This window comes from Lutra lutra, chromosome 12, assembly GCF_902655055.1.
Source record: "Lutra lutra chromosome 12, mLutLut1.2, whole genome shotgun sequence".
NCBI classification, from domain to species: domain Eukaryota; kingdom Metazoa; phylum Chordata; class Mammalia; order Carnivora; family Mustelidae; genus Lutra; species Lutra lutra.
In genome coordinates this window covers 86305305-86322856 of record NC_062289.1, presented here as the reverse complement: position 1 = coordinate 86322856, position 17552 = coordinate 86305305, and the positions used below count along the sequence as shown (strand labels likewise).

The following is a 17552-nucleotide window of genomic DNA, read 5'->3' as shown; positions in this document are numbered from 1 at the left end:
GGAGACCAAGGTCCCGAGATAGGCTGGCTTGCTCAAGTCCACCAATGAGGGAGTGGCTCAGCTGGAATTTGGATGCAGGTCAACAGACAACCCAAATAAGCTATCTGCATAATGCCACACTCAAGGGAATCCAAATCTGAGGGCCTGAGGTGGGGGTGGGGGGTGGGTTGGCAGGACTTCGGGCCAATGCTGACCATTTCTAGAAGCCCCCTGTCCTGTATGCTTCACCCCTGGGAAGGAAGCTGAGCATAGGCGCCAGCAGGAGGTGAGTTGGGCACCAGCCAGATGATGTTCTTAAATAAAGCCTTGGCATGACTCTCCCAATCAGGAGAGACTAGTTCCAAAAAAGAGAATTTTCAGAGGCGCGACTATAATAGGAATGGAAACTTATTCCTCCTAATTACATAATTGCATAATTATGCAGTATTAAAATTATGTAAGCTGAACTCAGAGGCTTAAAACCTGGCCTGGATTTCCCTCATCACCTGGGGGCTCCCATGTGGTCTGGGGGAGGAGGATGAGATGGAGAATCTGTGCTGACCAGAGTGAGGGCACGTAGGTCTGGGAAGATCTAGGGCTGCTTCATCTGCGCTTCCTACAGAATGGAGAGTCAGAGGCCAAGCTTCTGGCACCCTCTTTCTGGGCAGAAAATCAGCTTAAATACCAAATTGTTCTCTGTTCCAAGAAGGAAGCAAAGGGTGCTCACCATCACCTATGCCTTCTTAGCTTGGGGAGTCAAGCCCAGGACTTGAACTGGCCTTTTTGAAGGTGTGACATGGGAGACACTTGGACCTGAGACTCTTGCTCCTTCTCCAGGTGTACCCTCCCTCACCTCTCAAACCTAGGATTCCTTCCATACTTGCTCCATGGGCAAGTTCTAGCTATAGTCCGCTTCCCTCTCTTGCCTTGAAGAACCGAAGATACTCATAACTTGTGAGGAGAATTTCACAGCTAGAAGACGACCCCTCTGTGCTCATGTAGCCCAATACCTGGGTTGGCCTGCCTCTTCTCCATCTTTCCATGGCCTCCTCCTCTATCAGGAAGAGGGCAGCAGGACCCCTGGGTGATTCTAATAGGCAGAGTGGAATCAACATCTGATACTTTCAGAATGCCAGATGCTGCCCCACCCTCCTCCAAGATCAGGGCCTCCCGAGTAGGTTAGGACAGAGAGGTCGACTATTAACCTCTGCTGACCACAGAGAAGCAAAGTTGGTTTTGGGGGCAGCCAGGGTCTCTGTTACCCAGTGGCTCTGATGTGTCACATCCTTGATAATATTACATGGAATCAGAAGGCTTTATTATTCCTCTTGGTGTTTATTTCATTTTTTTTTTTTTTTAAGATCTGAGCAGCAACAGGGGGCCTGATAGAGAAAGTAAAGGAATTAACACATTCGCTCCTGTAAAGAACAAAAACATGCCCATTCTAGTCTCTTCCGTTGGGAGGCCCTTATGTTATGGGGGTAAGGGGACAGGACTGATCTGTCTGGACCACCCTCATGGCAGCTGGGAAAGTCAGAGCTGGTGGCTGGAGCTGCAAAGCAAGAAGTGAAGGGGAAGAAGGAGGCCTCTTTATGGCAGCGGGAGGTGTTTTAGGGGAGACTGAGGGAAGGCCCAGAGAGGGTGGAGGAGCCTAGAGCTGTCCTTCCCCGACACCAATGGAAAAGGAAAATAAGATCACAAACCCTAGACAAACTGTCTTTGCTGTCAAGGCCAAGCATTTGACTAGAGATGAATATCGGGGGGCAGTGGATATTTTAGGGAGCCTGTAGAAACAATGACTTCAAAGGAGAAGCGTCCTGCCCTCACTTTAGATAGCACCACTGAGCGCCACTATACCAAGAAACACCCAAAGGTTGGGGGCTGTAATGTCTCTTTGTGGCTAATTAGCTTCTTTTCTTGTTAGTCACTTACGTCTACAGTTTCCAAAATACAGTTTGAACAGAGAAAAATCTGCATTCCTACTGAGTTAATTCTATAACAGCAAATATACTGTACCTCAGGTACATTTTTCTTAAATTCCCGGCGGAGTTCAATTAAATGTTTATGAGAATGTTCACTCTCCTCCTGCCGTGCAGACAGCTCGGAAGCGACGGAATTAAGCTCCTTCTGAAACAATATAAAAAAAAGGGGGGGGGGAGAGAGAGAGAGAGAAAAGAGAAAGATTTTTTCCCCTCCTTTTCCTTTTTCATCATTGTACAAAACAGCATTCTGAACAAGTTTTCTTAACTTACAAAGCTGAGAAAAGACAGGATATTGACTCCTGGCACAAATGAATAATTTACAAAACGGGATGCAACTGAAAAAAATCCAGGACAGCTTTTTTTGCTCATCGGAAGATCAATAATCTCCCATAAAGTTGGGTGGAGTTTTTTTTTTTTTTTTTTTTTACTCTCTCCCCCACCCCTCTGCCCCACCTCTTAAATTTCCAAAGGAGTGATGGCATAAGCTTGTCAGTAACTGTAGAAAACATCTCCAAACCGTGTCAAAATAGTAAAGTGCGGCATATTGTATGGGCATATTATAGTGTAAGAAAGTGCTGTCGACAGCTTTCATATATCAGAGGTGGGAACTGTTCCAACTATGACTTACTTACACTTAAGGGTTCATAAATACGCCTTTTAAGATATAGATGGCTTTTTAATTTCAGTAGATTTTGGAAAAATGAAGGTGCCAATAAGAAGCAAGCTGACCTTTTTGTGTATCCTGCAGTAAATCATTTAAGGTTCACTTCAAGTATAAGAAATATTTCACTGAAGACTCCTGGATTCAGAAGAAATGGATTGGAAGGTGCCTTGCCTGCTTATGTGCAATGAAGGCGCCAGACCAGGTTTTTACAGGACGTACCGTCGAGGGGGAAAAAAAAAGAGTGAGGGATGGAAGGGGGGGCCGCTCCAGCTCACACACATCACAGACAGCGTCTGCTGGTTGTACATGTATATTTGATCACCCCTCTCTTGGCTTTCTTCGCTTTAATGGTGGCAGTCTCACAAGGGGAGTACAATTCACCATGAGTTGTCATGGGTTTCATTTGCATAATTCAAGAAATGCTCTGTTTATGTGGTCTGCTGCTTTCTTGCACCATCCCGAGATGGGCTTTTTTTCTGGACCATAACTCGAGGAGCATTTCTGTATATATCACCCGATTATATTTGCAGCAATCAAGCCCCATAATTTCCTAAATCCGGTGATGCAATAAATTTCTGCAATCAGATTTATTAAAAACACACACGCAGATGCAAGAGTGTATTTCTAGGGTGAACTCTTTAATCTAACATATGTATGATGAGGCCCGGCACCGTGTTGAAAGACCCCATTTGTCATCGCTAATACGCATTCATCTTGCACACACAATGAAACACTTTTACCATTAGATAATGAAATAAAAGTACTATTAACCCGCTGCAAATCCTTTTCCCTGTAAGAGACGAAATGCATGGTAATTGTCTTATATCATGTCTGAGTCGGTAAATCTGCTCTATAGCAGTTCACCGTAGCACCATAAACCTCATACCCATCAGAGGCAGGAGAGCCTATCCTAAGCCCAGTAGAAGTGTCTTTGCCTAGGGTGCCTTAGGGAGAAACTGGCAAGGGAACTTCTATATCTGGAGAAATGTCTAACCTCTTGGAGAACCACGGGACTAGAAGAGAGAAGGCCAAGTCATGAAAGTAGTGAAATAGAGGGCTTCAGCGGTGTGGTGCTCTCCAAGGTGCTGAAGTCAATTCTATACCACAGCACTAGACACACCGACTTGAAGGTGCAGGAGCTGGCGGTACAAATGCTCAATGGAATTTTAAGCCGGGTAAAGAAGAAGGTATCATTAGAGAGGAGAGACAGAAACAGTTTCTGACAGTCCACCAGAGTGACAGAAGAAAAAAGGCCACTTTAGATTTATCATTTAAAAATAATCAGAGTTTCCAATAAAGACACTACAATCGACCACAACCAAAATATTGAGTGACTAGGAAGAAGTCTGCAGCAAAAGGACTGATCAAAGATAGATAAAATTCAACCAGGTGGTGCAGCCAGGTGGACAGAACCTCACTTGGCAGGAGAGAAGGAACTGGAGTGTCATGATCAATGTGAGTTGTGATAAAATGCTCACAGGTTCCCTTAGTTTTTCTCATCTGTCTTGGAGACAAAGATGTGATTTTTACGTTGCTGCAGAACAAGCAGAACTGGGACTTGGGTGGACATGATGTGGTTTTGGATTATCAAGTTTCTGACATTATGTTCTAATCTCTGGGACACTGTCCTTCCCCACACCACAGCAAATGATATACCTGGTTGGTGTTGGACTTGGACTCCTCAGTTAAAACAGCAAACCCAGTCCCTGAGAGGAAATTTCACAGCAGGATAAGTCCAATGACTTGAAGTGTTGTACCAGACAATTATGCTGTGTGACTGAATCCCTTCACCAGAACCTCCCAGGGTGCTGGTGGGTATAAATCTGTCTGCTGCATCCACACTGAAGCCACAGCAGAGGCAACACCAGGCTGGGGAATGTTGGCAGACCCCCAGCCCCAAGGCTACTTAAGCCCCACTCATGGTGTCTTTCCTATTGAGCCAGAGAAGAGCAAACAATGTCTATGTTCTTCTCAACTTTGCCTACTTCTAATGCTCATCCTTCAACACTAAATTCTTGTCACATTTCTATGGTCAGCTCACTAAAAACAGTATCATCAATAACAGTAATAGTAAATAATAATCATAATTATCATTCATTGGGTGCTTATACGTATCGGGTACCATGCTAAGCTCCTTACATACCTCACCTCATGTAATAAGTACAGCAACGTGTCTGCTTGGGATTCACGAAGCAACTAAGAAATAAGTTACAGTCAATTCTAATAATAGTGGTGTGGATTATCTCGTTGATGGATAATAAAGGCAAAATTATAATGCCTGGCTCTTCAGAGGACTTCTGCTCCACTTTTCCACTAGTTGGGGGATATTCAGGGAGTTTGTTTTAAATGCTATAATTGTATAAACCATCAAGCACAGGACCAAGTGTTCAATAAATGTTGGCTGATATTATTCTGTTATTTGGATAAACTGAGAGTTCAGAAAACATCTCAGGTCTCATCACTAGATCAGTGATTCTAAGAGTTCTGAGTTTCACAGGTCCATAAAAATATCACCAAAGAAAGAAAGAAGAAGATCAACAGAGTATAGCCAAGTTTTACTGCATCAAAGAAAAACATTAAAAACCACTCCCACTCATCCTAAAAGATAGGGCATTTGAACACTAACAAAGCAAAGGGCCAACAACAGAATCAATGAGAGTCTTTTAAAATAAATATGCCTGGGGTGCCTGGGTGGCTCAGTCAGTTGGGTGTCTGACTTGATCTCAGCTCAGGTCTTGATCTCAGGGTTGTGGAACTGAACACTGGGTGAGAAGCCTACTTAAGAAAATAAAATATACGGTGCCTGGGTGGCTTAATTTTTAAGCATCTGCCTTTGGCTCAGGTCATTTCCCCAGGGTCCTGGGATCAAGCCCCGCATTGGGCTCCCTGCTCACCGGGAGGCCTGCTTCCCCCTCTCCCACTCCCCCTGCTTGTGTTCCCTTTCTCATTGTCTCTCTCTCTGTCAAATTAATAAATACAATCTTAAAAAAAATTAAAAAAAAACACTTAAAATAAAAAAGCTCCCAGCACTGTATTTATTTTGAAGGAATGGAAAAAACTCTCATAAACATAAGCCAGTACCGGTTTGAAGCTGAGTTTTAGAAGCAGAGTTTTAGAAATGAATGTCTGAGCCACTACACACATACATGACTAGCAAGGCCCTCCTTTGATGATCAAGCAGAACTCCATTCCTCTCCCACCCTGGCCCTCAGCCCCCAGCCCTAGGGGAGCCATGATTAACACAGCCCCAGACTTTGGACCAGGCCCAGGCCGGGAGGAGACTCATCTGATTAACCTGCCATCAGCAGCAGACAGACAGCCCGGAGCCCAGCGCAGACCATTCAAATAATGATCATCATAAACAGCCCATTTGCAACTAAAAAGAAATAATTTTAATGAGCTTGAAGCAGATGATGGATGCAGCTGAGGCTCGGGCCAATGCACAGAGAAAAAGGAAGCTGGGATTGAGCTGCACCCAGGACCAGGAGCAGCAGGAAGAAGCTGGGGTGGGATGGAAGGGCTCTTCTGTGGGAAGATGGGCTCTACAGTCCTGCTACTTCCCCACCGTAAGTGCCCACTGCCCAGCAAGTGCCCCGAGCTCTGAGAGGATCTGCCATCAGTGTACTGGGCAGCCTTGAGACTTAGACCTCCAAAGCATTCAGTCTCAGAACGTATGAACCAGAAGGAAACTTGGGTCACCCAGTCCATCATTGTTCAAACTTCAACCACACACACCCCTCTGGCATGCATTTTGCCATATTAATATACCACATGAATTACTATTTAATATTTATCTTCAAATTGACTCCTATTTCTTTCTTTTTAAGACATGTATAGCTTTAAGCTCAATTTTAAGACTGAATTTTTACACCCTTGCAACCATTGCCCAGATCAAGATATAGAATGTTCGTGTTCCTAGCATCTTAGAGGCTCCCTTGTGTCTCCTTGTGAATACATCCTAAAGGTAGCCATTATTCTGACCCTAGCATCATAGATTAAGTTTGCCTGTTCTTGACCTTCATAATAAACCTCCCCTCTTCTTTTTGACCTAAGTAAGTACATTTGAAAAGGACACCTTTTATTTTTTAATCACTAGAGAATCCCAGGTCATAAACAGATGGCAGCCATTGAAATAAACTACCAATAAAACAAAGCACTGCTATGTGTCTTTGTTATAAAAGGAGGTTAGTTACCAAATGCTAGAGAGATGTTAAAGGTAGTGTAGCACCAGACAGACTTTCTTCTTGTTAGAAGGAATGGAAGAGCACTGAGAAGGAATACATATTCCTGCTGGCATGAGTAGATCCCTCTAAAGCCTGGTCTACGACTGCTTACAATCATCTCATGTCCAGCCGTCAGTGTATGTCCCACACTTCAAAATTACCTGAATCTGATTCTGCATTTTAAAGATGAGGAAACTGAGAACACAGACAGCCTAGACTACCTGCTCAAGTCACACAGCTGTTTAACAGATTGGATTTGCTCAGGGAGAAGGGTGGGTCTTAGGTGGGGAAGGAATACTGTGAATTATCTCCAGGGAGGCAGGTGGAACATTCTGAGCTAAACTGTGCCTCGCAAGCAGGAGGGAAGGGGAATCTTACAAGAGTTGCTTTTGGGGCGCCTGGGTGGCTCAGTGGGTTAAGCCGCTGCTCAGGTCATGATCTCAGGGTCCTGGGATCGAGGCCCGCATCGGGCTCTCTGCTCAGCAGGGAGCCTGCTTCCCTCTCTCTCTTTCTCTGCCTGCCTCTCCATCTGCTTGTGATCTCTCTCTGTCAAATAAATAAATAAAATCTTAAAAAAAAAAAAAAAAAAGAGTTGCTTTTGAAATTCAACACGTGACCCTAAAGTGTCAACTACATACAAAACTTCGGGCTAGATGGCTATGTTCTCACAGGAGAAACACATTAAGACACAACCCAAGTTATGTATATGTATGTCAGTCCCCCCGTCATATGTCCTGGGGGGACAAGCACATACAATGTGTCAGCTTCAAAGACAATCAGCTCCAAAGACAACCGCACTTTTGGGGGATTCAGACATGTCCCCCCAAAACCAACTCTAAAAAGACACTTTCTAAAAAGAATGCAGTTTTTGTTGGGGATCGGGCTTAAGGAAGTGAGGACCTCAGGTGTCACTGGGTCCCTGTCAGCTCCTCCCATCTTCCCCTCTCCTCCTCTCCTTCCCAGCCAGACTGAATTCTTTGCAGGAATCCAAATGCAGCAGGGTCTCCCAACTGTATGGCTCCACACTTCATTCCCTCAGCCTGGCTGATTTCATTCTTTCTTTGTGAATGATCTTATTCATCCTTTTGTCTCAACTTAAATGTCCCCTCTTCCAGGAAGGCTGCATAAACTCTCCCTTCCAAGTCCAGGCATCTCTTTTGTGTTCCTGCTAGTCCTTTCAAATATTTATTTGCCCGATTTGGAAATATATGATAAAACATCAGATTTTATTTTTTAAAGCCCTTGAACCTTGTCTTCAAATGAAATCTTACACAGAAAGAAGTTCCCTATAGAAAATAAAAGCTCATAGCTAACATTTCTGAGTTACTATTAGTATATTTATGCTAATATTTATGGAGTGTACTAAGTACTGTATGTATATTACCTCCTATAAGGATATGTGGCCAGAGTGATGGTTGAGATTCTAGGTCAGGCCTGGAAAACCAGGATGAGCTGTCACCAACTTCCCCAAACACACACATGGAATTCTGCTTTCTCTTTACTGTAGGGAGATCCAGCCAGAGATGATGGACCCTCATCCATCCATTCACCTGTCCATCCACCCATCCATGGTCTCCAGTGTGCTAGGCATTAGATAAGGGGGAGGGCCATAATGAATCAGATACAGCCTGTATTCTCTAAGAGCTCAGAAACCAAGGTAGACAAGGTAGGGCATAAAATAATTCTGGTAGAAGGGGACAAAGGCCACCATGTGAAGACATGATCTCCAGAGCATGCTTGGAAGAATGAAACCCTAATATATCTTCTGTCTTGCCTCTGAGGGGTTATGGAAACTGATGGGGCAAGGGAGAGGTAGAGTTTTACCTACCCCTTCTAATGAATCACTATGTGGTGCCCAACTTGGGCAAGGGCTGCCAGTACCCAGTAAGGTGTTACCTAGGATGGAAGCCCTTTATCCCACACCCGTCCAATCACCTATCCACTTACCACTCATCCATCCATAATCCATCTAATTAATCATCCATCCATCCACCCACCCCCATCCAATCATCCCTCCAACTAATTACTGAGCCACAATTCTGTGCCAGGTACAGGTATCCAGAAGCCAGCCAACATGGTCCCTGTCCTTGAAAAGTTCACAGTGCAGTGGAGAAGACAGGTCGATTCCAACACTGTGTGCCTAAATACAGTATAAAAGTGTGAAGAAAGTATAACGGGAAAAGACAGCAAGGTGACTTACTGTGACTGGGGGGAAAGGGTCACCAAGATGGGAGTATTTGACCTGGGTCCACAACGATGTGTGTGTCAGACAGAAGGTAGGCATCCCAGGCAGAGGGAATGGGATTATTGCAATAACCCTTAACTGGTCTCCCTGTTCCTGTATTTGGTTTTATTCTCCTTAACATGTATCACTATCAAACACACTGTGTATTTCACTTATCTTATTTGAGACAATGAAAACTCCACAAGAACAAGACACATTTTGGTCCTTTTTACCTTACTATATACTCACTGCCTAGAACAGTTGCCGATACATAGTATGCACTCTAGAAATGATTGTTGGTCCAATGAATGAATGAATGAATGAAAGGATGAATGGATGAATGGATGGATGAATGAATGAATGAATGCATGAATGCTATGTGTCAGAAACTCTGAAAGAGCCTTGTCTGTCTGGGAAATAATGATATAATTTAGAGCCCACAGACCTGTATCCAAATTTTGGCTTTGACACTTCACTAGCAGTGTGACCTTGGACAAATGACTCAACCTTAGTTTCTGTGTCTGTAAAATGGAGGTAAAAATTTGTGTCCATAGATTTATTATAAAGATCCCTTGAGAACCAGATTGCAAGTAGGTAAAGTGATGGGCATAATGTCTAGGATCTTCAGTGTTGACACTCTCCAATGGAATTTCAGTCCCTTAGGGTGGGGACTGTACCTCTCTCATTCACAGTTGTAGCCAGGGGTTCTAGCTCAGTGCCAAGTGCATAGTAGGCACTCAATAAACATTTGTGAATGAATGACTCTTAGCAGATATAAGCATGAGAAGTCCTTTGTGGCAGAAGCAAGGTGAGACCCTCTCTGTGCATACCAAATGTCTCATTCTGCATCTTTGGTCCATAGAGCCGTTCAGGGCTTGACCATCAGAGTCTCAGCCGAACACTGAGTGGAAGGGTTTCAGGAGATGCTGTGGAGCATGGTGGGAGTGACGCCTGCAGAAGGGCCTCCGAGGCCAGCGCCGGGAGGAGGCTGCAGAATGACCCAGGTTGGAGGGCACATGCTGGCCTGCCATGAACAAGGAGACAAGACGGATGGCTCCGCAGCCTGCCGAGATGGATAACTGAGCCGCAGCTGAGAGACAGCCCAGTTACCAGAGCCATCCATCACTCCCTGCACCGTATGTAAATTTCAGATGCCAAGATGTATCGGGCCAATTATCCGAGGCTGGGGCAAGGGGTGGTGCCTAAGAGAAGCAGTTCCCTGCCAAGCTAGCTTTACTGCATTCCATCAGCTGGGCTAGGGGTGACAGACAGTTCACATTCGGGTCAAAGAGCCCATTAAGGGGAATGTGGCCAAACCTCGAGGCCTGGGTGTGTGGGTGAGACCGCCAACACTTCTTAGCAAACTCCCAGTGCAGTGATAACAATAATACAATAACTGCCCCATAGAGGGCTTACTATAGAGATACTAGGTCCATGCTAACTGGCACACGAAAGTTCATTTAATTCTCCCAACAGTGCTTGACACACAGTGGATTCTCTAGAAATATCTGTTGGGGGAGCAAACGAATGGTCTGTGATGCAGGTGCCATTTTACACAGAGTACTTGCAGAGAGACAAAGCCGCTCATCCAAGGTCACATGGCTGGGAAGTGGCATCATGGGGACTTGAACCTGTGTCTTTCTGGATTCTTTCCTCCAGATACTGACGGGGTAAACTTGCCCTGAACTGTCTGTCCTTCACAAGCACCCACGAGGCCTGAAGACCAGGAGCATGGCTGGGCCTCTGTCCCTCTGTTTGTCCATCCGTCCATCCATCCATTTATACTCATTTACTCACCTTTTAAGCACCTACAATGTTGCCTGGAACAAGCCAGACCCAGGTCCTGCCCTCATGGGGTGATGGGTCACAAAGAGAACATAGAGAATTACAACTATAGTCCATCAAGTCCTCCTAGCAGCCCTCATGGGTCTGGCTTCCAGAAAATCCGGGTGGCAATTTGCTTCTCATTGGAGGCAGTCCAAAAAACTGACATTTGGCAGACAGAGTAGGTTTAAATTCAGACATTCTTGCTTACTGGCCCTGTGAGCTCAGGCAGACCCCGGCCTCTCTGCCTCTAGGGTTCACCACTGTTAAATGGACTCATGGCATCCAATCCCTCTTGGTGGCACAGGCAGGATGAGAGACTTGTGGCTGTCAGGGGGTCCAGGCTGCAGAAAGCGCCTGGAAGGGCTGGGTGCTCAGCGGCCTCAGGTGTTGCTCGGGTTGGAGCCAATGCCAACCCTAAGGCCCCACGAGAGTGGCAACTTTCTATGCCCTGGTATCAGGACACTGTTTTCATTAGCAAATCCTACCAGAGTCTGATCTAACCATATCTCATCCTGTCTACCTGACCGCCCTAGGCCAGGCCACTGTCATCACTTGCCTGGGTAACCCAGGAGCCTCCATGCTGGGCTCCCTGCTGCCGCCAGTACCTTCCCCATCCAGCAGACACAATGATGCTGTTAAACCTAAGTCACATTCTGTCCCTCCTCTGCTCAAAACTCTTCCATGGCTCGCACCGACTGGGAGTCAAGACCAAAGTACTCAGCAAAACATCACGGCTCCATGTGATTCATCTCTAGCCCCACTTCCTGCTACTTCTGCTTTGCTCACACTCCTCCAGCCACATGGGGTCCCTGTAGGCGCTTGAACTCATCAAGCACATTCCCACCACAGGGTCTTTTGCACTGACTGTTCCTTCCGCCCCAAATGCTGTTTTTTCAGAATTCCGCACGGATCTTTCCTTTGCCTCCTCTGGTCTGGGCTCTTACATCACCTTCTCACAGAGGCCTGTCTCACCATCCTATTCAAAATAGCAAGCACCTTCTTTCTACTTGACCTTTCTCTCGCTCTGCTTACTTTTCTTCGTGCCACTTGCTACAGACACATGCATGTAGTTACTTCTCTTGTCTGTTGACTGTTTATTTCCACTGCCTACGCCCCTCCAATGTCAGCTCCAGAAGGACAAGAACTTGATCTGTTTGGATCACTGAGGTATGTCTAATGCTCGACTCATATTTGGTGCTCAATACTTATTGAATAAATGAATGTATAAATAAATGAATGAAAGACAGGCTGGCCAACCCTGGGCCTCAACTGCCTTCCCCCTGTAGTTGTCCCCCCACCCAGTGCCTTGCCCCACCTTCAGGTCCCTACCACATCCCTAAACATCAGGTAGGAAAACACACCGGCTCTTGCAGCAGGCAGGACCTGGAGGTGGCTGTCCTTAAGAGAGGATGCCAATCAAACACCTAATTATCTCGCCACGAGCTGGGAGCCACATCCGATCACTTCCTCCTGCCCTTGATTGCTGCTTTATATTCTGGAGTTCTCAGAATGTAAAACCTCACAGTGCCAGGAAAATAAAGTAGTCCTCACTCTGGCGGGTGTCAGGTGAGGAGTCAGGGACCCCTGGTGCCCCTCTCTTAGGGCTAATACATCTGGTCCAGCTGGGCGAGTTGGTTGGGCAGCTGCTCCGTTAAGGAGGGGGAATCACATCAAATAATCATTCATTCATTCATGCATTCATTTACTCAAGCACTTATTGAGCTCCTACTATGTGCTGCGCACTTGCTGGGGCCACAGTGGTGGTAACGCATCACATCACAGGAACTAAGCGCTTACATATGGTGTCACTTTTCTTGTCTTGGTTCATCTCGTCTCCTGCAGCTGGGGAAAAGTAGTCTTAAAGAGATGATGTCACTCCTCACAGTCAGGCAAAAACAATGCTGGGCCTCGAACCTGAAACGGTCTTCTCCAAACCAGGGCACCACCTCTGAAGTTTGTGCCGTTTTCAACGTCTTATCTCAAATTCAAATTTCTGGGCAGCCTCTTTCGAAGTAGGGGTGTACTGGTTGTAAGAAGGTCTATGGGAACCTCAGAAAGCTCTGGAAAAAAATTCACTGATGTACAGGGCGAAGATGATGACAGGTATACAATCCAGGTAGAGAAGAAAGCATTTATGGAGAGCCTACTGTGTGCTGGGTGGGGTTTTGGAGCTCAGTGGCAGAAGACGACAGGCACACAAGAACACAGGCGTCCTAAGGGACGCGTGCAGGGAGAAAGCCGTGGCTAACAGCTACATGGGTACTGGCATCTGGGGGAAGGCACCTGAGGAGGAAGATGTATGGGCCAGTGTGTGGAGGGCGGAAAACCCAGGCTGTGCTGGGGAGCGGCTGACCCCTTGGAAGCATGTTAGAGACTCATGGGGATTAGGGTCTGAAAGCCATGAGATTAAGGCGAAAGCAAGTGGGAGCCAGAGAAAACTGCTCAAGCAGAGAAAGGCACTTGCTTCAGGCAACTCTGGAAGCCACACTGGCAGGAGAAAGAGCCTGGAGGCCGGGAGAGTAGCCACACCAACTCCTGCCACCTGCCAGGTAGGTGAGGGTGAGTGGGGGCAGCAGTACGAGAAAGAGGGGATGAGTTGTCAGGACTTACTGGAACGGAACTGATGCCACTTAGCAAAGGCGAGGTTGAAGGGAAGACAGGGAGAGGGCCCTCAAATGGGGGCAGCGAGTCACACCAGGGATACTCAGGCCCTACACTGGCTCGTCCCTTAATTTGCTATTGACTTGGGTAAGTGCCAGACCTCCCACTGCCCCACTGTTTCGTTGGTTAAATAAAGGCAACATATCTCGAGGGCATACTGGGAGGATCTGAAGAAATTTATAGATGCAATTTCTTCCTAAACAAATGGGAGGAATTAGTGTTAATAAGTGTCTGGTGGAGTCTAGTTTTGAAAGTGTGAAGATGGAAACATTTTCAAAGAAAAATATTTTGTAGGGGTGTTAAGGGGGAAGAGGGAGCCAGAGTTCAAAGTAAATGCTGCCCCCTTCCATTCTGCAGGTGTAACTGATTCCCAGGGACATCCTTGAAGGCCTGCCCTAATTTGGTTACATTCCATATCCTGTGGCTATTCTTTTTACGATTGCAAAATATTTATTTACTTGAGATGCCGCCTCCAGGAAGGCGGTCCTGATTGAAGCGGGGGCTGCCTAGGCAGGGTCACCTGATGGTCCCTGCACCCTTCTGCTATTCAGATGACCCCGCAACTAAATCTCCTGAGATTTCCCTGACACCTCAATAAACAATCTAATTGGCTATTTCCTGTTCAGGGTTCCAGTCTTATGTCAACACCAAGCCCTATTGGGTACTAATATACAATTCTTCCACTTCCAAAATGGAAAGAACAAAAGGGTTTGGAAGAGAAAAAAAAAACAATTTTTTTTTTTTTTTTTTTGGAATCAACATCTCTTTTTACTTACCTATATTTTATGAAAATGTTTATGAACAACATTAGTGTGAAATTCCCATCAAGCTGACTTTAATTACCTGAAACTGACCGGGGGTCCTCGACTGCCTTCCTGGTGCTCTAAGTAAAGTGATGGACAGGGATGCCCACATGAGGCAGGCACTGATCTGATGGGGAACGTTCCAAGATGAAACTCAGACCCTCACTGCAAGATGGGGTGTCTTGCTCTCTCCCTAAACCACAAAAGCCATTTTCCAAAATGATGCTGCTGTTAAGGCCCTTCTCTCCAATGTTCCCTCCTCATGCCAGAGAAGACTTTTATCTCTATACTTTGAGGCATAACAGAATATATCTCTACCAGAAGACACACAGTCTGTACAGAATTGGGTTTTTACTGTATTCATTGACAAAGAGGAAACTCAAGAATGACAGAATGGCCTGACTTAGACTAGGGACTGTGGACATCCGGTTCCTTCTTCCTGCTCATCTTGTCTGTTTTCTTTTTCTAGAGCCTAGAGAGGTCCAGCACACGGGACACACATTTTCTGAGAACTGGGCCTAGATGAAGACTTAGATGTAGGCTGGGTTTGAATTCCTGATTCTGCTGTCTCTAGCTGGGAAAGCCTAATAATGCCTGAGCCTCAACCTCCTGATCTATAAAATGCGGATGCTGCTGCTTTGTGAGCAACATTTGAGCTGGAGGGATGGGGGATGGACATCAAGCCGAGCTACCTACAAGTAAGTACCAAGGAGCAGGGTAGAGAACAGGGCTTGAGGTATCAATACAGCCCTGGGTTTGAATCTTGCCTGCTGCACTTGCTAGCTCTGACCTCGGCAAGTCACTGCCCCTCTCTGAACCTCAGTTTCCCCACCTGTAGCATGAGGATAATAAAAATACTGAATGAATCCCAGCCAAGTATCTTAAATATCTCTAACTTGTCCAGAAATAATAACCGCCCCCCACTGCCGCCTTCGTCCAAGCTGCCACCATCCCTCGCCTGGACTATTTCTGGGGCCTCCTTCCTTCTCTGCCTGCTCTCACCCTTACCTGCTACAGTCCCATTTCCATATAGCAGCTGCACTGAGCTGTTCAAAACGTGAATCAGTTCTTGTCTTTCCCAGGCTTGAAACTGTTCCATAATTTATTTGTGATGGGCTTAGATTAGAATCCAGACTCTCCTCATTGGGGCCAACAGGATCCAGCCAGTGCTCAAGGCTCTGGCTTTATGTGTGTGCGTGTGGAGGCATCTCTCCCCAACTCCAGGCACTTTGAGTTTTCCAATGCACCAGCCTCTCCCTCACCTCAAGCATTTGCAAAAGCCTGTTCCCTTTATCTGCAATCCCTTCCCCTTCCCCCAACGCCTGTATCTTGTCAGTGGGATCCTCCCTGTCCCTACTCCCCCCAATTTTAAAGTAGATCCACCCCTTCCTTGTTCCTTTTCCACACGGTATTCATCATTTTTCACAAGGATAAGCTTATCTGCATACTCCATCCTCAGCCTCCTCTCCCGGACTAAAAGCTTCAGGAGGGCAGGCACTAGGTCTGACTTCTTCTCTGTATTCCTGGCACCTAGGTCTGTGACTGGCATACAGCAAAGCTTAATGGACATTTCTTTCTTTCTTTCTTTCTTTCTTTCTTTCTTTCTTTCTTTTTTAAAAGATTTTATTTTATTTTATTATTATTATTTTTTTCATCCGAATTTTTTTTAATTTAAAATTTTTATTATTATTTTTTAATTTATTTATTTGACAGACAGAGATCACAAATAGGCAGAGAGGCAGGCAGAGAGACAGGAGGAAGCAGGCTCCCTGCTGAGCAGAGAGCCCGATGTGAGGCTCGATCCCAGGACCCTGGGATCATGACCTGAGTCGAAGGCAGAGGTTTTAACCCACTGAGCCACCCAGGCGCCCCTAAAGATTTTATTTTTAAATAATCTCTACACCCAATGTGGTGCTCAAATCCACAACCCCAAGACCAAGAGTTGCATTCATGCTCCACTGACTGAGCCAGCCAGGTGCCCCTAGACCGACCGACCTTTCTTCCTTCCTCCCTCGTGCCCCTAGACCGACCTTCCTACCTACCTCCCTTCCTCCCTTCCTCCGTCCTTCCCTTTCTTTCTTTTTAAAAAAGATTTTATTTATTTTACTTGGCGGGGAGAGAGAGAGAGAGAGAGAGCGAGAGAGCACACCAGCATGAGTGGGGGAGAGGCAGAGCGGGAGGGAAAGGAAGAGGGAAAGAATCTTAAACAGACTCCACTCTGAGCACAGAGCCCAATGCCGGGCTTGATCTCACTACACTGAGACCGTGACCTGTGTGACTTGAGCTGAAACCAAGAGTCTGGATGTTTAACCAACCCAGGTGCCCTTCCCCTAGACATTTCCTGAATGAGAATTTGCCTCGCTGAGTTTCCTTGTGCTTCCAACGATTATAACACAGATGAAAAGACTCTGATAACTACAGAATGTTTCACACAAATAAAAATAACAATTCCATAAGAATGAAAAGAACTTTGGGGCCAACAGGCAGGAAAGGAAGAGCAAGAAGAATTAGGAGGAAGAGGCAAAGAAAAGCAAGGGTGGGAGAAAATTCAGGATCAATGAGATGGGACTAGTGGGTTCCCCCAGACAAACCTGCGGGGCTGGTGGTAGGAGGGGGTGTCCCTGGCTGACAAGCTCTCTGGGGGCATTCCAGACCAGCTTCCGCTGTAGTGCGTTCCTGCTGAATTGAAGCACTTGTTCCAGAATGGGAAAGCCATCTCTGCACCACACAAAACAGGCCACTGCTGGCACTGAACCCGGTATTGTTGTCAAGCTAAACTTTCTGAAGGGGCGTGCTGTTTTTTCAGGTTCAGAGGAGCAGATTTTGGCACCCCAAGATATGCCTCTTTGGCTTACTGATTATTTTAGGTTGATTATTTTTAAGAAACTGAAGACACAAGAGAAACTCTGAAAACCAAGTAGAAGTTACCCTGTTGTAAGAGACATTTACACTTTTAAGGGAAAATCTCCATTTGTAGGGGTGTCTCCCTTTCATTACCAGGAAGGGGTGGGGGGAAGACTCTCAATCTCCAGAAACTATTATCAGTGGAAAAGGCAGGAGCTTAAATCTGTATTAACAAGCTCACTCTCAGGATCCCTGGGTGGCTCGGTGGGTTGAGCATCTGCCTTTGGCTCAGGTCACGATCCCAGGGTCCTGGGATCAAGTCCCGCATCAGGCTAAAAACAAGCT

The 17552-nt window shown here is 46.1% G+C and overlaps 1 protein-coding gene across 4 annotated transcripts in view; it reads right to left on the bottom strand.

The window, feature by feature from the left end:
• CUX2 (cut like homeobox 2) overlaps nt 1-17552 on the bottom strand; it is a 258224-nt gene that overhangs the window by 97807 nt on the left and 142865 nt on the right. For all 4 annotated transcript variants that reach the window (XM_047697621.1, XM_047697624.1, XM_047697622.1 and 1 more), the window contains exon 2: nt 1996-2106. In XM_047697621.1, the coding sequence (XP_047553577.1) occupies nt 1996-2106 (111 nt within the window). The remainder of the gene's footprint in view (nt 1-1995; nt 2107-17552) is intronic.